Source organism: Lolium rigidum, chromosome 4 (genome assembly GCF_022539505.1).
Source record: "Lolium rigidum isolate FL_2022 chromosome 4, APGP_CSIRO_Lrig_0.1, whole genome shotgun sequence".
Lineage (NCBI taxonomy): Eukaryota > Viridiplantae > Streptophyta > Magnoliopsida > Poales > Poaceae > Lolium > Lolium rigidum.
This window is the reverse complement of record NC_061511.1, coordinates 158,563,465-158,586,998: the sequence shown is the minus strand read 5'-3', so window position 1 is coordinate 158,586,998 and position 23,534 is coordinate 158,563,465. Positions and strand designations below refer to the sequence as shown.

The following is a 23,534-nucleotide window of genomic DNA, read 5'->3' as shown; positions in this document are numbered from 1 at the left end:
ATCAGGTGATTCCCTGTTCCCTGTTGATCTGTGGTCTCCCTCATGCTCATCTTGGGTTGTGCTTGCTGTTCCGGGCTTGAAGTTGATTGCCCTGTGAAGGGGTTAATCAAGTAGTTAATCATCCAATTAACGCCAGCTTTTTCTGGTGTATGTGTAGTTGATGTCTAGATGACATTCGCTTGATGTGATGCTAATTTCAGTATATTGGATGCATACCAAGTGTAGGTGTAGCTCTCAGTGTAAAACCATGTAGTTGGTTAAGTTATAGATTTCATTTCACTGTTTAGTGTCTTGTTGTTATCTAGTTGCAGTTTTTCTTCGAAAATAGCATTGATTTCCCTGCACCATAAATCCATGATGTCATTTGTTTTTACTTGCCATGTGTTGTAATTGAGGTATATGATTCTTAAGCTGACTTGTATTTCAGCCAAGACAATATCAGCTATGTCCTACTGGTTTTGAAAGATAACTTGTGTATTTTGTTGCTAGATTTGTATTGAAGCTTGTAGGTCGTTTTAGGCAAAGCTCCCTCGTTTCCTGTCCTTACTATGAACATAGCATGGAGCCACGGTACCTCGTGATGCCAGCCATAGTGTCTTGTATAAGGTTCCATGTTGATGTCCATGGTTTGCTCATAGGAAGGTTAAAACCATTTAATGTTCTTTGTCATAAACTGCTATTCATCCATCTAGTTAAGTTTAATTCTGACAACAGAACACTGAATTTGGTTTTTGCGCTGTTGCTTGGATCGGATGATATTGATCTGCCAATTCTTAGTTGACTAACATGAAATCGGTGTAGTTCTAAGACTAGATTCGATTTCCCTGTGAAGGGGTTATGGTAGTATTTTCTAGTGGAAGTGGCTGTGTAGTGAAGCTTTTTGTAGGTCAGTCTAGGCGAGCTCCCTTGTATTCCTGTCATGTTGTATGCATGAACCTTCCATGGAGCTGTGGTACCTCCAGATGTCAGCCATGACCGTTATGTGGAAGTCTCCATGTTGTGTAGCTGTGTAATTAGGTTAATGTCTTTTGTTGACTCACTTGCAGGAAGGGAGCTGGCTCGAAGCTGGAGTTGGTTGCGTGCGACATCTGCTTGGTCTCCGGTGTGGCACAACCCTGCAGGCTATGCTGCTGCGTTTATGTGTTATAAACTGTCCCGCTTTATTTTGATACAATTCATTATTCAAGCTGCAACCCTGAGAAGTTATATGCTTAAATGTTGACTCTTCACGTTGGTGGTAATCTTGATGGTTTTGAACTTGCGTTTATGTGAAATGAAACCTATGGAGTAACTGTACATTTAAATGTTTGTACAGTTAAGCTTTATTGTTTGCTCTGAGATCTAAATGTTCAAAAAAATGGCCAAGATATTGCCACAAAATGCTTAGCTAATACAATACATTTTTTTAGAGTATTTAGCTAGTTTTGCTTACATGCATGTGCAAGTTGAGGTGGTCGGTGGTCGATCGAGTGTGATCTAGGCAACTTACCAGTTGAGTATGTAGCTATGGAGAAATGCGTGTCTGCTGTTACATTATTGGCAACATGTGATGTTGTTACACCAATTTCATTTGATTTGGCTGTGTGTTGATCTATGATGATTGAGATTTTTGTAGCTTGACACCAACTGGAGTTGCGTCTTTGTCTCGTCGTTGCTTTGTGTTGGTATTGTCAAGTACTCATATGTCAGAATTTTCTCTAAACCATTTTTCTCTGCCTAAATAATACGAAGGAAAAATAATTCCTTTTTCACCTGCCGAAGCAAAAAAAAAATCAGGGGCTTAGTCTACTTTCCCTGAAATATGGACCGAAGCAAAGGAGAAGAATTTTCTCTTTAATAACCGTGGCAAGTTCAATTCACCTATTTGGAAGGAAATGAAATTCATCGCTAGAATAAGGAACCAAACAAGGAGGAAATGTCACGCCGAGACTGATTAAGGAGAGAAACGAAGTTTTCCTTCTTCCTGCAGTGCCCCTATTAAATAGCTGGGAGCGGTTGAAATCTTTATCTCTGATTTGTTGCATGCACTTTCATTTTCTAAGGGTTGCCACGTACATCCAATCAATGAAAATAGTTCAGCCTACAGCCATCCTCCGCAGCCAACAAATACCCACCACGCTTCCTTGGAGGGGCTGATTAGGTAAGTTAAGCTTATATCGCACTGATGCCTTCCTTTCTAGCAAATTTTGAAGAATAAATTTACGCCCTAATTAACGGAACAGACGGAGAGAGTCGACACCCCTATCATTTTGCTGCTGGTTTGCTTGAATTATGGAACGATTAAATGAGTGAGGGAGGATAATCCGTACCATCCCGTGTAATGTGTAGAGAAATTAATATCAGCCCGTCATGCAAGCGCACATTAATTTCCTATTTCCTCGGTCCTAGCACTTGGTATTCACTAGCTATTCAGTGATCTGTATAGGTTGAATTGCCTCATAAGAGCAATTTCAATAGTGTAGCCAGCTGCTAGCTATAAGCCAAGTGCCATGTCATCTATAGCTAACTTAGAGCCAACATATACAATAGTGAGCTATAAAAGTGTAGTACTTTTACAATACATGACCCACCTTTTAGTCTCACATAGTGCCTAGAAGCACGTGCTAGAGCTGGCTACAAGATAAGAGTCCACTCCTCTTCTCTCTCCTAATCTCTCTCTTCCAACTAAGCAAATTTATAATATTTTATCTCTTATAGCCAGCTGACTGTACCTTATTGTACTTGCTCTAAACATGGACCCTCTGCATATCTCATCTCCAACAAGCAGCAAAGAGACATGAAAAAGTAGCGGCAAACTGTGGTGTCAGATTTTTTTTAAAAAAATAGAATGAAAAGTCAGCCATTGCGTTCCGCCATCTATAAATATCAGGAGGGGCGCTTAGATGGCAATAACATGGGAGGGAGATACTTGATACTAGTTTTTTTGAATTATCATTTGAAGAAAAAAAAACTATTGTTATAACCATGGCAAAGTTTAATTCACCTATTTGGATGCAAATGAAAATCACCGCTATAGTAAGAAACCAAATGAGGAAAAATATCATGAGGATAAATCCACAATATATAGTTACCACTAGAAACAAATATGGGAGAGAGTCCATCATTTAGTTGATGGCTTCCTTTTTAGAGGGATCGATTACTGTAGGAGCAATTATGAGGGAGGGAGGAGAATCGGTAAGTAATAGTCTATCCAGAGTAATAGCTACGGAGAGAAAACAGTACTGGCCCGCCATGCACGGGTGCATTAATTTTGTTTCCTCGGCCACATCCTTTGGTTTCCATCCGCTAGGTCCCTTAATTTTGCATCAGAACCTTTTCATCGCTCATCTCCAACAAGCAGCGAAGAGAGATGAAAAGTAGCGGCAAAATGTGGCGCTGGTTTTTCTTTTAAATTCGAACGAAAACTCAGCCATGGCCTCACATCGTCTATAAATAGAAGGAGGGGTGTACCATACGCGTGCGTCGCGTGTGACTTAGACTTTGACTCTTGCTCGGAGAGGAGAGGAGAGGACTCGATCACTCCGTCCTTCTCTTCGTTGAAGGTCTATCCAATCTATCCTTCTCTTCTTTGAGGGTTCATTCAACAGGTAAAATCCATGGATGCTCATCACATGATCTGTTTCTTCGGCACCGGCAAAGGGATCATCTAACATGGGATTTTTTTTAATAGATTGCGTAGAGGTATTGAGCGGGAGGCAGCGGCGTGGATAGCAAGTGTTGTGTATCTGATCTCCGGCCGGCTACGAGCTACAGGTAAATCCATGGATGTTCATCAGATATTTTCTTCTTTGGCACCCGCGAGAACTCATCTAACTCATTTCGACCAATAAATTTGTGAGATTTCATGTGAGATTGCTGGGAAGTGGCTGCATATATGTGACATTTTATGTTCATCAGATATTTTCTTCTTCGACACCCAGGAGGACTTATCTGATGTGACCATAGATTGACCCAGGGGTAGGTAGCAAGAGGTGTGGTGGATTGTACGCCTGGCGGCGCGGTGGCGGCAGCATGGATAGCTAGTGCCGTGGATCCGATGTCCGGCCGTCCGTGACCTACCTCTTCTCGTCAGGTTCTTCTCACTATTCTTCATGTACTAAGTACTTGCATGGTACCATGAGTTTTCATTTTAGTGTTATTTTTGTGTCCCCCATTCTCGTCGATCATGTACGTACTATTTGGCCATGGTAAACTGATGATCCGTCTTTGCTTTTTTGGCACAAGATGGAACATTTAATTTTATCGGTAGAAAAACAATTTGAACCATACAATAATCATATTGTGTAGGCACACACAACAGTTCATCACCTCCCACATCTGATCTTTGGACCAAGTCATAGCGGGGAACCGGACGACAGCAAATCTCTGCTGGAGGACACCAAATGCACGCTCGACGTCTTTTCGGCAAGCTTCTTGTTTCTTGACAAACTCGCAAAGTTTGGGGGTGCTAGGTTTCGAGATAGTCTTCACAAATGTTGCCCACTTTGGATAGATACCGTCCGCAAGGTAGTATCCTTTGTTGTAGTGCCGACCATTGATCACATAGTCCACCGGGGGAGCATGACCCTCAACAAGCTTGGAAAAGATCGGGGAGCAGTTTAGGGCGTTGATGTCATTGTTGGATCCAGGCATACCAAAGAAATAGTGCCAAATCCAGAGATCATGGGTAGCCACTGCTTCAAGTATCATAGTGCAGCCTTTTTTGTGACCCTTGTACATTCCCTGCCACGCCAACGGACAGTTCTTCCATTGCCAATGCATGCAGTCAATGCTTCCAAGCATCCCTGGAAAACCCCTAGCTTCATTTGTTGCAAGGATCCTCTGAGTGTCTTCGACAGTGGGTGATATCAAGTAATAGTCCCCGAACACTGCTATAACGGCCCTGCAGAACCGGTAGAAATAATCAATGGCGGTGGACTCCCGAGAGCCGCCAGAGGGAAGCCCTGTGGGGGGCCACACCACACCCTGGCGCGGCCAGAGGGGGGGCCGCGCCGCCCTATGGTCTGGTGGCCCCAGGCCCCCTCCGAGGCTGCCCTTCCGCCTATTTAAAGCCTCCGTCGCGAAAACCCTATTACGAAGAACCACGATACGGAAAACCTTCCAGAGCCGCCGCCATCGCGAAGCCAAGATCTGGGACAGGAGTCTCTGTTCCGGCACCTGCCGGAGCGGGGAAGTGCCCCCGGAAGGCTTCTCCATCGACACCGCTGCCATCTCCACCGCCATCTTCATCACCGCTGCTGCTCCCATGAGGAGGGAGTAGTTCTCCATCGAGGCTCGGGGCTGTACCGGTAGCTATGTGGTTCATCTCTCTCCTATGTGCTTCAATACAATAATCTCATGAGCTGCCTTACATGATTGAGATTCATATGATGATGCTTGTAATCTAGATGTCATTATGCTAGTCAAGTGAGTTTTACTTATGTGATCTCCGGAGACTCCTTCTCCCACGTGTGTAAAGGTGACGAGTGTGTGCACCGTGTGGGTCTCTTAGGCTATATTTCACGGAATACTTATTCACCGTTATGAATGGCATAGTGAAGTGCTTATTTATATCTCTTTATGATTGCAATGTGTTTGTATCACAATTTATCTATGTGCTACTCTACCAATGTTATTAAAGTAGTTTTATTCCTCCTACACGGTGTAATGGTGACGAGTGTGTGCATCCGTGTTAGTACTTGGTGTATGCTATGATTATGATCTCTTGTAGATTATGAAGTTAACTATTGCTATGATGGTATTAATGTGATCTATTCCTCCTACATAGTGTGAAGGTGACAGTGTGCATACTATGTTAGTACTTGGTTTAGTCTTATTGATCTTTCATGCACTCTAAGGTTATTTAAATATGAACATTGAATTGTGGAGCTTGTTAACTCCGGCATTGAGGATTCGTGTAATCCTACGCAATGTGTTCATCATCCAACAAAAGAGTGTAGAGTATGCATTTATCTATTCTGTTATGTGATCAAAGTTGAGAGTGTCCACTAGTGAAAGTGTAATCCCTAGGCCTTGTTCCTAAATACTGCTATCGCTACTTGTTTATTGTTTCTTTGCGTTACTACTGCTGCGTTACTACTGCTGCGTTACTACTGCTTGTTTACTCGTCCTGGGCAAAGCACTTTTCCGGTGCTGTTGCTACTTGCTCATATATATTCATACCACCTGTATTTCACTATCTCTTCGCCGAACTAGTACACCTATTAGGTGTGTTGGGGACACAAGAGACTTCTTGCTTTGTGGTTGCGGGGTTGCATGAGAGGGATATCTTTGACCTCTTCCTCCCTGAGTTCGATAAACCTTGGGTGATCCACTTAAGGGAAACTTGCTGCTGTTCTACAAACCTCTGCTCTTGGAGGCCCAACACTGTCTACAAGAATAGAAGCACCCGTAGACATCAGACGTGTTTATCAAGAATTTCCGATCAACCTGCAAGAAACATGCGACACTAGAGGAGTTGAGGTCATGTCGACAAAAGCATGATGAATCAATGAGAAAGTACATCCAAAGGTGGAACATCATCAAAAACTCGGCAGAAAATATATCTGATGAGAGAGCGATAGATGCGTTTGTAGCAGGAGTTCGATGAGGAGATTTTGTGGAGGATTTGGGAAGGACAAACCCAAGAACAGTATCAGCATTAATGGAAATAGCAAACAGATGGGCAGATGGTGAAGATGCGGTACATAACAAACGACATAGGTCCCCAGAGGAGGACCGCAGTCGAAATTTTCAAAATAGACGCCGATTTCCCCGACAATTTTCGAGTTACGATGCACCTGGCCAAATATCGGCTGGTTTTCGGGGAAACAATGGAGGAAACAATAGAGATGATTATCAAAGGGGTAATACACAGCAAGGCGACAATAGAGATAACAGGAAAAATAGTGGGTCAAGGTTTCAGAGATCTTTCGTAACTCCCGAAGATATGATGAACGGGCCGTGCCAGATGCATTTTTATCTCTATTGTCCGTCATGTGTGGCGTGGCATCGCCAAAGACTGCGCTCTGCTACTTTTTTCCACATCAACAGATGTGAAGAAATATCCCAGCGGACGCGCTGTGGACCCGATAAAACATGACTGGGGCTCGACAGATGGTAAGACCTTAAGCGGCACCTATCGAGTTAGCACCAGTATCCCGAGATCATGTCCAGGGATGTGATCTTGAAGTAGGTTTTTGCGGATTGCCACTAGAGCAGTTAACTAGTACCTGATCCGTGAGATGAACTAGCCCCAATTACCATTATCCCTGTACAATATAGATATGGATGTCAAATAAAAATAGCAACGGCCTGGAGTCGATAAAAAAAGGGGCTGCGTCAAGTTCTTTATCGAGTAGTACAACTCGAGCCTATGCCTAGGTGCAAGCACCTGCCCATAGGCTCGGGGGCTACTCTTGTCGAGAGTATTGTTCACCCTCTTGATAAAATAAAAGAAAGAAGAAAAATTGTGGTGTCGATTAAAAGCAAGTTGAGCCTACACCCAAGTGCAAACACTTGGCTGTAGCCTCGGGGGCTACTCCCATCGGGAGCGCTGGCCGCGCACCCGATAGAAAAATAACTTCGACAGCATCTATGACAATTAAGGTTTGTAGACTCATCTCGATTCTACGACTCGAGTGGAGCCTACTCCCATCGGGAGCACATGGATTTCATCATGTCCTCCAGAAATATATTTAAGTTCTTCATCGAGTAGTACAACTTGATTCTATGCCTTAGTGCAAGCACTTACCCATAGACTCGGGGGCTACTCCCATCGGGAGCACTATCGCGCACCCGATAGAAAAATAACTTCGAGAATCGTCGACATCATCTACGCTACACATGATCTTCGACATGGACCTCGCCTTTGGAGATGATTATGCTTGGAGTCTCTACGAAAGTCTTCGACTTCCCTAGACACTCGGGGGGCTACTGACATGGGTATAACCTTCGGGTACCCATTATTAGTATACCTGGTTTGGCTCGGCCCAATATGGAGAAGGCCCATCAAGGCAACCCGAAGAAATAGTCGACTAGGACTCTTGTAAAACCCTAGGCTGGTTGCATATATAAAGCTAGCCAGGGCACCCGAAATAAGGGGGAGAAGAGATAGACAACATAGCTCCGCCTACGGCGGCACCCTGTAAACACATCTATGATCATATACTGGATTGCTAGCAGCACGTAGGGATCCTCCACCGAGGGGACCCGAAGCTGGGTACGTCGTGTGCCTAATCTCGCTCCCGGAATCTCCATCGTCGCTCTCTCCCGAAACCCAAGTCTACAATACGTAGGCATTGCCGAGTTAATCCCTCGTCACCGGATTAGGGGCGGAAGCGCCGCGTTTCGAGCCGCCGGTGTTCAACACCGTGGAGGAGCGCGCGAAATGCCCCAATGCATGGTGATGGACGAATTGGGGACTCGTGCCGCTAGGGAAGCTCGCCATGTATGCCTTATCTGGGCGATCGTCCTCCTCCGGTCGCCGCTGCTGCTCTCCCTCACCGTTGGAGGATGAGGTGACCTCAGACAAGGAGGAGGCGCCGCCCGCTTAGCGCTTCGAGGATGGCAACTACGTCGACAATGACGAGGAGGAGGAGGCCGCGATCGAGGCAACGCGCATCGTCACCGAGGCGGAGGCGGCCGTGTGATGGAGGTGCATGTAAGGAGGCCAATGATGTCCGCCAGGTATACGCACGTTCGAGGCTGCACAGAAAGAGGCCGCCGTCCGCCACGTGAAGATCGAGTGTGTCATCCTCGACGACGACTAGAGCTCGCAGTCTGCCGCTGCCGTCGCGCCTACAAGCCCCGACGAGGTATCCCAGAACCCATTTTTGGTACAATTAGACTAGCGGCCTCGTTTTAATTAGGTTTCACTGTGCTCCTTTTGAACAATTCGCTGATGTATATAGTTGAATTGCACAGACAAATTCAAACAGATGATGAACTCATACTTTATAATTCTTCCGGAAAATTTAATTTTAAGTTTACGGTTCGTATTTGCGAGATCTGATCTGCACGAGCTCGCAACGCGAACAAAAACGAGTTACCGTGCTCTGTACTGACGATTTTACATACCTAATTTTAAGAGATTTGCTAGAGTTGGTCTTAGCAAGTACACTACTATACTATTGATTGTTGGTTGGTCGTGCTTATCAAGCGCGTCGCTCGATTTAGCAAGTACACTACTAGTTGGAACGAAGCCACGAATTAGAGAAACGCATCTTGCGCGGGAACGGTAGGCGGCGTTGGTCAATTTTGACAAAATTAACCTAAATTTAGAAACATGTTATAAAATAACCTAGTTTTGAAAAGATTTCACAAAATAATCTTTTACTTGGCCCCGCACCAGACGGAGCCATACTCGGTAGCACGGCTCTGTCTTAGGTGGAGCAAAGCTGAGAAGCACGTCGCCGTCTTAGGTGGAACCAAACTTAATAGCATAGCTCCGTTCCGGGTGGAGCCAAGCTCAGAAGCACAGCTCCACCGCGGGTGAAGCCAAGCTCAGTAGCACGACTCCGTATCAGGTGGAGCCAAGGTTCTTAGCCATTTTCTCACAACACTTGGGAGTGGTTCATGCACCTAGTGAAGATCAAGTTTATTGAACCCACCAGAAATGTTTGCATCATCTCGAACTGCCACCAAGAGATACTCAAGACAGTTATTTTCTATTTTATTCGTATTTCCATTGAGATGGTTATGTATGCAAAAAATTTCCTGGCGGGTGCTTAAACCCCTGCTCCGACAGACAGTCGCCCTACAATCTAACCTTGTCACAAATGACTTGATGCGCGCGAAATCCGTCAGACGGAAGACGCTCCGCTGATAGTACTTATTAGGCACATGTGAGAAATTTGTGGTGCCTCTGGATCCTCACCGGGTTATTATACTGACGGTTGGTTAATAAGCGCCCTTTAGTTTGTTGTGATTTTCTAGAGAGTCCGGACGCTCTTCCGGTCAGACAACCTGATGGTTGTTGGTAATAGATGGCACCCAGAAATCCAAACTGTTGAGGAAGCATACTGCTAAGAGAAATAGACTAATTAGCAAGGATAGATGACAAAATTTTAACAACTTATACTTTATGATAGAAAAAATATCTCAAGCTGCCGAGGAAGCACATTGAAAAGATAAATAGAATAATATAGCAAGGATAGATGACAAAATCTACAGCAAGTTATACTTCATGAAAAAAAAGCATCTCAAGCTGCCGATGAAGCACATTGCAAACATAAATAGAATATATAATAAGGATAGATGACAAAAGCTATGACAAGTTATATTTCATGATAAAAAAAAGTTATGTTAACAAATTGGAAAAACCTATAAAATACGAAACCTAAACTAGGCTTCCATCACTCTATTCTATCACCACAATGGTGATAGAGAGGACATGTATGACGACGACGCCGGAGGTACGAACCACACCGAGATCACACTCTATGGTTGACGTGTCACCCGGTTCAAAAGAGTTATGTCAAGGAACAGTTAAGAAAAAATTAAAAAATAAAGACTTCCTATGGTACATCTTCTAATTTTTTATACGTAACCACCCAAATGAAAAGAAACATAAAATAGAAAATAACTGTGTTGGGTATTCCTTGGTAGCGGTCCGAGATGATGCAAACCTTTCCGTTGGGTTCAATAACCTTGGTCCTCACTAGGTGCATCACTTTCAATAACGTTGGGACGGAGCCATGCTACTGAATTTGGCTACCCCTAGGACAAAGTCGTGCTACTGAGGTTGGCTCCACCTAAAACGAAGCCGTGCTACTGAGGTTGGCTCCACCTAAGATGGCTACGTGCTTCTCAGGTTGGCGTCACCTGAGATAGAGCCGTGCTACTGAGCATAACACCGTCTGGTGCGAAGCTAAGAAAAAGATTATTTTAGGAAATCTTTTCGAAACCAGGTTATTTTGATGTATGTCCTGATTTAGATCTCCTTTGTCAAAATCGACTTAGCGCCGCAACCGTCGCCGTTCGTGATAAGCGCGAAACGCTTTCAGCCGGTCGTAATCTCATCTCCCTCGAAACGGTGCAAGCCTAGCCGCCACTTCCATCCTGATCCCCTTGATGAATCAGCTCCTCCTCCTTTCCCCGACACCACGTTCAGCTCCTCTTCCTTTCCCCAGCCCCCATCGCTGCATGAAGGATATTTGTTTTGATACCATTGCAAACAGATGACGTAAAACAAATATAACTACTTTTTAGGGCGTGGAATGCAAAACACAGGACTCCAAGTCTCCAACAGATGCTCCATCTCTACTTGATGATGCAAATTCACGCCTCAAATTTTTGTCTCCCGTGCTGTAAATTTGCAGCACCAAACGCATGCCATAAAATTAAATAGGGCGATGCGCGATCGCTTACTTTTATGTAAACATTCCCAGTACAGCCGGCCACATCCCTCGCTGCGACCGCCACCGACAAAACTTCGGCGATGGACGGCGACTCCACACCAAAGTTCCTACGAATCACTCCTCCTCCGCGCCCTTCGTCAATCCGTAGAAGTGAATCGATGCTCGAGTCCTCTCAATCCCCTTTGCCTACATCTCCCCCATCCTCACACCGCCACCTCTACCACTCACTTGCATCGAGCTCCTCGATCTAGCCATCATGCCACCGCCGGCTTCCCCCACCTCTCCACCGATCCCTAAAGCCATATGTGGTCGCCACCAAGCTTGTGCAAGCTATATCAGATTCTTCGTAGTCTCCCAAAATATTATTTTTATTTTTATAAAATTGGAAACACTTATGCTCATGTGGCAAAAGCACCTTCCTAACTTTTTTCGAACCTATTTTACATCATGTGTTAAGATGCTCTAAACAAGCTAATTCTTCGGCAGTTACGCAGTGAAGGCATCCTAGCTAGGTGAATCAATCGGCATACGCGTATACATTTTTAGGGCATCTTCAGCGGGGCGACCCATTATGTCCTAGGCCGTACGAAACGGTTCACGCGGAAAGGAGGACTAGTTACGCACGCTCCAGTGGCGTGACCCAAACGGACCGACTCACGCAGACAGACCATCTGTTTAACAAATTTGAGTCGTCGACGCGTCGTGGTAGATAGTGCGTGTGTCCTGCCTTGTCCCCCCCCCCCCCCATTTGGCCTCCCCGGGCCCTCCCATCAGTGGGACGAAAGGCATACAAAAGGATCTCGTCTTCCCCAACCGCTTGCCCTCTATCTCCGCCGCCACCTCCAGGCAGCGATGCCGTTTTCCCTTTGGCGTGGCGTTGCCATCGCTAGTTCCCAGCGGCTCGTGTTGCCCACCAACCACGTTCTCTGGCCGTTGAGCACGATGTCGACAAAAATTCAAGCCGGTTGTTGCCGCCCCCAGTCGTCGTCGCCACTTCCACATTTCCAGCAAGGGCACATACATGCTCGTTGCCGGAGTTGGTTGCGCAATGTCCTTCATCCGCCACCCTGGGAGAAACTCTGCAAACGCAAGCTTGGGCAACATTCAACTGGCCAAATTTGGTCAACACTGACACAATGGGTCGCATCGCTGGGCGTATTGGCTTGGCAGGCCGGACAACCAACACCAATCTATCAACGGGTCGACCTAAACGGATTAAAACGGATCAAATGTATCCCCGATTTATATCGGCCTAGTGGAGATACCAAGGTTTAAAATATCGTGCTAAATGAAATAGCGTTGGCCTCCATCAAACGCTATGGACGTTATATCGTGCTAATTTCGTACTATATTTCAAATAGCGTTTTGAAAAAATATTAAATATAATCTAAAAATAAAGGATTTCGCTAGAAAGGTTGGATATTTAGTCCAAAAAATGACTGAATCATACATACATAACCACATACAACAAATAGATCTCTAATTTTTCAGAAGGCTAACATCAGTATTCCATAAGGCAACAACATAATATAAATTCTTTATTAAGAATCATCAGTATTAGCGATATTAAGTTCTAATGTAGAAAAGGAACCAACATATTGTAGTTCATCACCACGAAAAAGTGAAAGCAACTTAGATTGAAAAAATAGCGCGCTAACGCTATGAAGTTTTAGCATGATATATCATGCTATTTCACAAATAGCGCCATAGCGAGCAAAATTACTAAAATTTAGCGTAAACTCTCCAAATATACTATTACGTGATATTATAGCGTGCTATTTTAAACCTTGGGAGATACGCTATATAATATCACGGTGACCCTCTCTTTTGTGTCTCCCAAGCAGACCACTCGGAGAGTAACGCAAGTCTTGAGGCTCGATCCATCCATCCATCCATCCATGGCCTTCTTCCGGCGTTTGGTGATCATCTTCGTCTTCTTCGTCGCCGGCCAGTCTCCGGCTTCCGCGTGCGACCGGTCCAAGGCGGCGTACCGCGCCTCCTCCCCCGCGCTGGACAAAGGTACGTACGGGTTGCTGAATTTCGTTTCGCGCGTTGCGCCGTTGCTGAATTTCGTTTTCTGAACTTGCGCACGTATATGCAGCTGCCTCCTGCGGGTACGGCTCCCTGGCGTCGTCCTTGAACGGCGGGCTCTTCGCCGCCGCGGGCCCCGCGCTCTACAGGGGAGGCGTCGGCTGCGGCGCGTGCTACCAGGTCCGCTGCACGGACGCCGAGCTCTGCGCCGCCGCGGGCGCCACGGTGGTCGTAACGGACCAGGCGCGCACCACCACCACCAACCACACCGACCTCGTGCTCGGGGGCGCGGCGTACGCGGCCATGTCCCGGGGCGGCGCCGGCTCTGGCGCCGCGCGGCGGCTCAGGGAGCGGGGCGCCGTGGACGTGGAGTACAGGCGGGTGCCGTGCGAGTACGCGCGCGGACGCAACCTGTCGGTGCGCGCCGAGGCCCGCGGGGCGCCGGGCGGCCTGGCGCTCAGGTTCATGTACCAGGGCGGGCAGACGGACATCGTGGCGGTGGACGTAGCCACGGCCGGGTCGTCGGGCAGCTGGAAGGCGATGACGCGGGAGCGCGGCGGGCCGGCGTGGAGCACGAGCCAGGCGCCGGCGGGGCCGCTGCAGCTCCGGATGGTGGTCACCGGCGGGTACGACGGGAAGTGGGTGTGGGCCGACGGGGAGGTCATCCCGCGGCGGTGGACGGCTGGCAAGGTCTACGACACGGGCGTACAGATCGACGACGTCGCGCTGGAAGGGTGCTCGCACTGCGATGCCCAGGAGTGGAAGTGACGAACACAAATTAACCTCACTGATCCTACTGTACAGCCTCTCACGCTTTCTTTTTTGGATGGAAGAACCGAAACGAAACGAAATGAGTGGAAGTGACGAACACAAACACATATCCCAACTCTGACTACTGTACAGCTTTTGATCCTACTAATTCCCTTCTCTTTCTGGATGGATGAACGAGACGATCTTGAATGATCGAAGAGTCAAACGTGCCGTTGCAACTGGGTCCGACTCCGACCTTTGTGTTTCCTCTCGTTCGTGGTTAGCAACATATAGAGGTAGCAGGTTCATACCAGGCTACCAGCACAGAAAAAGGAATGCTTTCTGTAGTTCAAAATTGCGTGGCCATTTGTCCCCCCACTGATAGCAGCGATATGTGTCTTCAGGTTAGCCTTGAAGGGTACCTAATTGTTGGCGACGGGAGTATAAAAGAGAGTGGTGACTACAATGTAAGATAGAAAATAGATAACAGAAAATAGATATCGAGGAGAGTGATGTTTGTTCCGTGCACAAGATCATTTGGTATCGTTGCATGCCAATCTATTTCGGATTCACATAACCAGGGTCTGAAGCTGTTGGTGCTGATGGTTAATTTGTTGGGGCCGAATGAGCGTGTTGTTGCTGAGATCCTTCGTGATCTGGATGCAGTAAAGCATGCGCCATCAGCATTGAACAACTATGGCACAAGCACAAGGCTTATATTTTTTTTGAAAAATTAAACCAAATAAGGCTTGACCAAATTTTTAGAAGAACTTATCAATAAATATGATATTTTTTGAAAAATATCATATACAAATATATTTCATTATCTATCTAATGATATTGAATTTATATTTTACGTGTTAATGATTTTTTATAAAAACTTAGTTAAATTTGACATAGTTTGAATTTTAAAAAATAATATAAGCATTAAGTTTTGGGATGGAGCTAATATTACATTTGTTTTAAACCTACTGAAGAAAATAACGATATGTCATCAGCAATAAAATCATTTGGGCACTTGTTTGAACTATGATAGAACTTCATGACCTGTGTGTTGAAACCTGAAAACTGTACCGTTGTACAACTTTAGTCCCTCTTCTTCAGTAGCCCTATTCTTGCGCCATGCATGCGTCTGCGCACGCCTCTGCTCACCACGATCTCTGTTGTACTTAACTTGGCTCCCTCGAGCACGATTGCAATGCAACAGACACAATCTTAGTCTCCTTCTCTGTGACATTGACTTATGTCTTGCTTGTCATAGTACATTGTGTGTCTAACTAAAATGCAGTCTCCTACATCCGCAGCAGGAAATTAAACTGATTCACTTGGGTGCCAGATGGGGTGTTTGTGATTGCACATGCATGACAATTGTATGCCGAAAACTAGGCCTGCAATATTTGCAGACTCTGACACCACTTACTGATGGCCAAACGGTGGACTCTTATTCAGTGGAGACTTGCTGTCATGGAAGGATGCCAGGGTACATTATGTCGAAGCAGTTGCTGATCACGTCTGCAGATCCCTATCAGCCGTCATGGCGGTGACGATTTCGTTTCATGGCCACATAGCTGTTTCAGCCTCTTTAGGATGTGGTCGGCCTATCACCAAGCGCGAGCGGACTTGTCCATGGTTGTGAGAAGTGCTAAAGGCCGGGAAATGGCGTCTGATTGTTTCTCGATGGTCCAGCGAATCTAGACTAATCAAAGAGACCGCTCAGTCTATGGATCAGTAATCCATGATATCAAACTGTTCGTGAATCGGTTCTATAGTTGTTGCTTTCGTCAGTTTTCTAGTACGTGTACGTCAGTGTGGCTAAATCACACGTGTTTGCTAAAAAAACAACTAAAATGTTTTCCTGGATAGGACTACACGTCTACACCTGGGTCTCGTAACTCACCTCATATACCCTCATCAGTCCAACAAAAACAGATCATGATAAACGATGTAACGTTAACACATTTACTTAGAGTCTTTCAACTTCCATCTTAAGGCCGTGTGTGGAGCTCATCGTAGCGCTCACGTCAGCCAAGAATCAACTGGCGTAGTCTCCGATGCCGGTGAAGATGGCGTTGGCTAGTGCTCTCTCTTTCTTGGATATTACGAAGGACCTAGTTGTGTTTTCCAGTTCATTTGTAGGGTCTTCTTTGCCAAAGTTAGGGACCTAGTTGTTATTTTTGTATCTTTGTTGGTCCCTTATGTAATATGTACCTGCAAACGGTTGGACTTAATGGTATCGAGGCCATGCTTACTACTACCTCCGGTCGAGTTTAATCGACGCGGAGTGTAGCGTGATCAACATGCACCTAGGCAACCTGCTGTGTCGATTAATCAAGACCGGATACCTACCAACTACCTACTAGCTTCTTGGTTTTTCTATAAAATTATCATTCACCGGTTTGTTACTTTGGAGGTTAATTTTGTAGTTATATCTAAAGGAATGTGCAATGGTTGATAATGCCATCTTATCTTAACTCTGCGAGCGTAATCTAGGTATAACAACAAAACATAACGTACAATAGGTTATTTTTTAATTGTATATTTAGTAAGGCGATATCCTAAATATGATTGTGCTAAGAGATCATCTCTTAACTTAACTAAGAGAAGGTAAAGTCTTTTTTCATCTTTCTCTTTCCTCCATTTCAGTGTTTATCCTACGTGACACTACTAAAATATCACCCTAATACTCTGACCATTTCCCCATCTTAGCGTGTGCACGGACCCTTGTTCTGTCGACTAGGAAACGTGGCCAGATTCCCGTGAAGCTAAGGCCAAAATAAGGGCTTTTACAACGGAATTGCTAAGTTTCAGCTAGAAGTAGTGTTTCTCTCTTGAGTTCCCCCCCCCCCGTCTTTGTTTTCGCAGTCGTTCTTCATGGCTTAAGGGCGGCCACTCCCACCCATCTGTGACGGTTGTTTGTAGCCGACATCCGATCATCGTCTTCAACCCCGAGGCTAATTTTCCCTTGTGGACGCCCCTTGGCTCCGGTGTAGCTAGGGCCGGTCCATAGATTTCGGGGGCCATAGGGCGAAACAACACAAAGGGCCCCTTGTTCATAGTGGCTAAGCTTTTCTAGGGGAGGGGGCAATGGCCCCCTACTCTAAAAAATTCCTTAAAGATATCTATTTATGCTAAATTTATGTATCTTACTTAAAGTTTCAGCATGATTGGTGTTCTAGGTCCCTTAACTATCTCAGTCAAGCTTCACCACTTGGTCACACGCACAAAAACTTTAAAAAAATATTATTATTCAGAAAAATAAATATTAAGGTAATGCAATAACAAACTAAATAATATTTACAAATCCATGGTCTTCAGAATATTGGTCAAGACGTTTGAAACTATTTATTTCTACTTGTATACATGTGTATTGTTTGCAAGAAATAGAAATAATTAGAGAAAAAAAATTATGAGGGTCGGTGTTGTTCTGCACATTTGAGAAGGAGTCGGGGTATAGGCACGTTAAGCTACAACTTCAACCTTCTATATTTTCTGGAATTATATCAAACTCTACTGCCTAAAGAGTATGAATATAAATGTAGTAAGTGTGCAAACAAATCTTGGACTAGGGTCCTAACTGTTGAGGGCCAGAGGCGAGCGCCCCTCTGGCCCGCCCTATGGGCCGGCCCTAGGTGTAGCAGGCTCTCGCATCACCGCGCCAAGTGGTATCATCGGCGACATTGAGGTTAACTCCATTGTGATGCAGATTCCTAGTGAAGAAGGATGTGGCCTTGATTGCTTTTTTTTAATAAAAAAAATCTTGAGATCATTTGTGCAAAATGCAAGTATTTGTTTGTATTTTCCTGTTTCTAAAGAGCTATAGTCCTACTATGTACTTCTACCTCCGATAATCAATGGAGCTATCGGTCCTTCGGAACTGGCCGGATATCAGGACCATTAGACTAGTCACAATGCATAGTATCATATAAAAGTATCATGTGTATGATACTAGTACATGTTACTATATCCAGAATGCATGGTATTATGTACTAGTATCATAATCTTCTTATATTAATTGATTTGTAGAATCTCACTGCAAATCTATGTATAAGATGTATTTGACAATAAATTTTCTAGTACTACGTGCTATAATACGGTTTCTACCTATGATACTACAATCCTATCTCTCATCTTTAATTGCACTGCACATCACATTTTTGCATACATAAGATGCATTATACTACATATGATCTTCCATTGTGGGTTAATGCATTGCAAGTACTATTACGAAATAACAACCGTTTGCTCGCTAAAACGACAGGATAATTTGTTTTCTTTCGTCAACCCAGGTGTCTATGGCGACCCTAGTTTGGTTAGCACATACCTTTCGCACCGTGGCCTACCAAGACTAGTTGATTGAACCGGATCAATCGTTTTGCGTACATGCAAGTTAGAAGGTCCTACTACTATGAGTCATCCAAAACTCATCTAGCCGATGGACGCGAGGCTCATGACGCGTCCGGATCAGGATCGAAGCGAATCAAATCAAATAAATAAATAACGGGACATCCAACAATCAGAGCATGTTTGTGTAAGCAAACGCAATTTTTTTACTCAAACAATTTAAAAAATTCTCCTTATGGCATGCACAATGGTATTATCCTAGCGGCACTGGGGCGAAATCCTAGCGCCGCCAAACAACCTAGGCTCCGGGGGCCTCCCCTGTCACCGCTGCCGCTAGCGTGGACCAATGTGGCGGCGGGCCTAGTTCCGAAGGTATCGGGGCTACATCGTGCGAGGGATCGTCAGTGGCGGCTAGGGACGACGCTGATGGTCTTCTGCGAACGGTAGAAGGGGCAGCACCCTGGTCATGCGGTGGTGGCAGCATCGCCTTGGCCGATGTCTGTGCAGGATGGAGTTCGCCTGCTCAAGGCAGTGGTGCGTCACCCTGGAATTTGCTGGCTCGGATAGGATTCGGTCGTGCACATCAATGTTTTTTCCGACCGTTTGGTTTGAGGAGGAAGCACCGCGAAGCTCTGTTATCTGTTGTCATCATGAAAGATGTCTTTTACATTTCATGGTGAAGTCAGAGACGAAAAATATTATAAAAGTCGAGATCTGAGAACTAGCAATGGTGGTTCGAATCTTTGGGATGATGGGAGATCGGAGACGAAAAAAATTACAAGTAGGTCTTGCCGTCTTGGGACCACCTAGCAACGACTATATACACTACGCGAGCCGAAGGCGTGTCCCCGTCCTCGTCCCTCCATCATTGCAGCCGGGTGAACCTTGTCGTGGTAGAGCTTGTTGTAGTAGATAAATGAGAAGTCGTCGTGCTAAGACCCAAAAACCAGCATAGCAGAGCAACAACCATCACAAATGATGACAACTATAAACCGAAAGAAACTAACCTAAAAGCACACCAAAAAACATGAAAACGGACCGAATCCAAATTGCCACGAAGGACAAATTACAAAGGCACCGTGCAAACACCGAAAGAAAAGCAGTAGCAATTCAGCACTATCGGGAACACCTCTTGCGCGCGGCGGCGCAACAACGGAAGCGATTGTTGGCGCCGCAGCCAGCCGTTGTTCGTGATAAGCCCGAAATACTTTTCAGTCGGTCGTAATCTCGTCTCCCTCCATACCGTGCAAACATAGCCGCCACTTGTGTCCTTATCCTCCCGAATCAAATCCTTGTCACCACGGTTTAGCTCTTCCTCATTAAAAAGAGCTCAATCCTTTATACTTCATCCATCGTAAAATTTTATCTTAAATTTGTTTAATTTTAATTATGTTCATACACTGTGTATTCTTTATGGGATAAACACTACTGTACGGTCCATATTTAGGGGCACTTCAAAGTGCCCCAATAGCTAGCCAAAGTGCCCCTAATTACTTTTAGGGGCACTATGAAAAGTGCCCCGGATGCTTGTGTCCCTAAATGTATTTGGGGCACTAAGTGCCTCAAATGTCTTTAGGGGCAGTTTGAAAAGTGCCTCTAAATGTCTTTAGGGGCAGTTTGAAAAGTGCCTCTAAATGTCTTTAGGGGCAGTTTGAGATGTGCCTCTAAATGTCTTTAAAGGCAGTTTGATAAAGTGCCTCTAAATGTCTTTAGAGGCAGTTTGACAAAGTGCCTCTAAATGTCTTTAGAGGCAGTTTGAAAAAATGCCTCTAAATGTCTTTAGAGACAGTTTGAAAAAGTGCCTCTAAATGTCTTTAGAAGCTAGTAAACAAAATGCCCCTAAAACTACAATCATGACAGACATTACAGTACTAACATGCACAGATTTGGTCAAAGTTAAGGTATAAGTCATATTACAGTACTAATAACAATTCACAGTGGTCACATTACAGTACTAACATGCACAGATGCATAACTTTGCAGTTTTGGAGGCATTGTCTTGATGACAGTATCTAAGCAGTTTTGCATTATGAAACTGCCCAATAGGTGTATACCAATTGAGGCACTAGTCAAACTGCCCCAATAGGTGTATACCAATTGGGACACTTCTCCAAACTGCCCCAATAGGTATACACTTATTGGGGCACTTGTCCAAACTGCCCCAATAGGTGTATACCAATTGGGGCACTTCTCAAAACTGCCCCAATAGGTGTATACCTATTGGGGCACTTCTCAAAATTGCCCCAATAGGTAGGACATTAGAGGCATTTTGGCAAAAGTGCCTCTAAAATGGGGTATTTAGGGGCACTTTCAAAAATGCCGCAGGGCAAAGTGCCCCTAAATCCCTACCGTGTAGTAGTGAAAGGGAGCACAACTTTTACACGTGCCGGATTGTGGGATGATGATAGTAGATATAGGACGTGGAGATTATTATCCTAGTCATTCAAGTACCGCTTGCTGGCGCGCCCACAGCGCGGCACGTACGCGTAAATCCGGCCAGCCAGGGTCGGTGCCTTTATCGTGCTTCTCCTCCACTCCAGCGACGCCACGAGGGCATGCACCGGCCTTCCTCGCAACCCCCAACACATTCCGCTGCGTCCCAGGTAGCAGACCACGGCCGTTTTCTTCCGAGGCAGTCGGCACCAAGTATTCCTAAACCGTAACCGTCCAAGCTGCGTGCGTGCCGCGTCTCGGGTATAAATCCCACCTCCAGCCTTGTGCTACTACTCGCAAGAATCCGCACTTCAGTTTCGTTCGCCAAAGCAGACACCTTCGATAGTAACGCGCGCACGTCTTCAAGCTCGATCGATCCATCCATGGCGGCCTTCATCATCCAGCGTTTCCTGATCCTCGTCTTCTTCTTCTTCTTCGCCGGCCTGTCTCCGGCTTCGGCGTGCGACAGCTGCGTGCGCCGGTCCAAGGCGGCCTACCGCGCCTCCTCCCCCGCGCTGGACAACGGTACGTACGGGGATCGATCGGCACCCACAATCTGTTTTTAGCTTCGATTAAATACACCATCTGTTTGTGCTTTGCTGAACTGCGCGTTCGTTCGTGTGCAGCCGGTTCCTGCGGGTACGGCTCCCTGGCGTCGTCCTTCAACGGCGGGCTCCTCGCCGCCGCGGGCCCCGCGCTCTACAGGGGAGGCGTCGGCTGCGGCGCGTGCTACCAGGTCCGGTGCACGGACTCCCAGCTCTGTAGCGCCGCAGGCGCCACGGTGGTCGTGACGGACCAGGCGCGCGCCACCACCACCAACCACACCGCCGACCTCGTGCTTAACGGCGCGGCCTTCGCGGCCATGGCACGGGGCGGCGCCGCGCGGCGGCTCAGGGAGCGGGGCGCCGTGGACGTGGAGTACAGGCGGGTGCCGTGCGAGTACGCGCGCGGGCGCAACCTTTCGGTGCGCGCCGAGGCCCGCGCGGCGCCGGGCGGCCTGGCGGTCAGGTTCCTGTACCAGGGCGGGCAGACGGACATCGTGGCCGTGGACGTCGCCACGGCCGGGTCAGGGTCGGGGTGGAGGGCCATGACGCGGGAGCGCGGCGGGCCGGCTTGGAGCACGGAGCAGGCGCCGGCGGGGCCGCTGCAGCTCCGGATGGTGGTCACCGGCGGGTACGACGGGAAGTGGGTGTGGGCCGACGGGGAGGTCATCCCGCGGCGGTGGACGGCTGGCAAGGTCTACGACACGGGCGTGCAGATCGACGACGTCGCGCTGGAAGGGTGCGCGCACTGCGACGCCCACGAGTGGAAGTGACGCGCGCAAATCAATCCCACTGATCTCTGTACAGCTTTTGATCCTACTAATTCTCTCACCCTTTATCTTTCATTTCGGATGAACGGAACGAAGAAAAATGAAATGAGTTGATCGAAGAAGATTCAAACCTGCCTTGTAGTTGCGTTCTCTAGACTTCGTGGTGAGCAGCACCAGTGTACTGCGCACGACGTGCTGGTCACCGGTGCGTGCCAACCTGTGTTAGTGTGTGCACGACGATCCATGGCATGGCATTGGTCGTCAACGGCGGGTGCCCGTGCTTCCGCTTTCGCGTAGCGATTTCGGATGCGCTTCGCATGTTGCATGTTCTATGTACTGGGTAATGGTGACGGCGCCAAAGCTACTAGGCGCGCTTCGTGTGATTCGCGGCGCGATGGCCGTGCGTCCCTGTGGCGTCGTAGGTTGGTTGCACGACTACTACGTGCTAGAGCATCTCCGGTCGCAGCGCCATGGCGGATGCACGCCGTCGTAGTCGTCAGGTTTGGGGATGCCTGATTTTAGCCCCGTCTCCAAAACGGCGTCACAATTTTTTCCCTATTTTTTGCAAGTTTAATATATGAAAAAAGCTTTGAACACACGGGCACAAGCCACGTCTGTTTTACAATATTTTTGTGAAGAAAAATACAATAAATTATATAATTTAAAGTTTAACTTCATAAGTTTTCTTGATAAATGGAATATATTAATATTAAAAGATACCAATTACACTCAGCCTCTGCAACAACAGAATGCTCTTAACATTACAGATTCACACAAAAAAGAGAAAAAGAAAACTAAGAAATAAAAGTTCCGCTACAATATCTCAGCCCTAACAACAGTAATATATCCACTACCAAGACAACGTCTGAAATTCAGACTCTTCAAGACCGACGCCTCAAAAAAATGGAACAATGCACCAGCGGCGTTCGTCGCCCGATCAAAGATCTTAGACTTTCACCCTGAAGATAGTATCCGCTCTCAAAACAATGCCTTCAACAAAGATATTACTAGGCACAACCAATTAAGACTAGACTTGGGCTTTCACCCTGAAAGGTAAAGACTCCGAACTTCACATGTGCTACCACCCCCACTTTTATACCACTGCTGCAAAGTCCGGAACACCAAGCAAACCCCTCAACAGCGCAAAGATTTGAACCTCCATTAGCTAGTCCTCCAATCCGGTCTTCATGATATTCTCTTTTTCTGACTTCACCATGGATCAGCTGTCACTTGGTGTCAGCATAGAAAAGAGCTTCGTGCAGCTCCCTCCAGAACCAAACGGTTAGAATAAAAGCATGGATGCGCACGAACGAATACCACCGATCCAA

General features: G+C 46.4%; 2 protein-coding genes across 2 annotated transcripts; both read left to right on the top strand.

Annotated features, from left to right (window-relative positions):
- Positions 1-941: 941 nt before the first annotated feature.
- Positions 942-22,338, top strand: LOC124647694 (expansin-like A2). Its single transcript, XM_047187593.1, has 6 exons — positions 942-964; positions 1,047-1,095; positions 13,184-13,358; positions 13,441-14,147; positions 14,244-14,283; positions 22,254-22,338. Exons 1-4 carry the CDS (start codon positions 942-944, stop codon positions 14,136-14,138), a joined length of 945 nt encoding a protein of 314 aa, XP_047043549.1. The 3' UTR covers positions 14,139-14,147; positions 14,244-14,283; positions 22,254-22,338.
- Positions 21,119-22,209, top strand: LOC124708708 (expansin-like A2). Its single transcript, XM_047240379.1, has 2 exons — positions 21,119-21,419; positions 21,521-22,209. The coding sequence occupies exons 1-2, from the start codon at positions 21,278-21,280 to the stop codon at positions 22,207-22,209; spliced, it is 831 nt and encodes a 276-aa protein (XP_047096335.1). The 5' UTR covers positions 21,119-21,277.
- Positions 22,339-23,534: the final 1,196 nt, after the last annotated feature.

Excerpts from the sequence above, each read along its gene's own strand:
- LOC124647694 (XM_047187593.1), top strand. The coding sequence starts at position 942 with ATGGAGCTGTGGTACCTCCAGAT. Across the intron at positions 965-1,046 it reads GAGCTGTGGTACCTCCAGAT|GAAGGGAGCTGGCTCGAAGC; the intron begins GTCAGCCATGAC and ends ACTCACTTGCAG. Across the intron at positions 1,096-13,183 it reads TTGCGTGCGACATCTGCTTG|ACCACTCGGAGAGTAACGCA; the intron begins GTCTCCGGTGTG and ends TCTCCCAAGCAG.
- LOC124708708 (XM_047240379.1), top strand. The coding sequence starts at position 21,278 with ATGGCGGCCTTCATCATCCAGCGTTTCCTGATCCTCGTCTTCTTCTTC. Across the intron at positions 21,420-21,520 it reads CTCCCCCGCGCTGGACAACG|CCGGTTCCTGCGGGTACGGC; the intron begins GTACGTACGGGG and ends GTTCGTGTGCAG.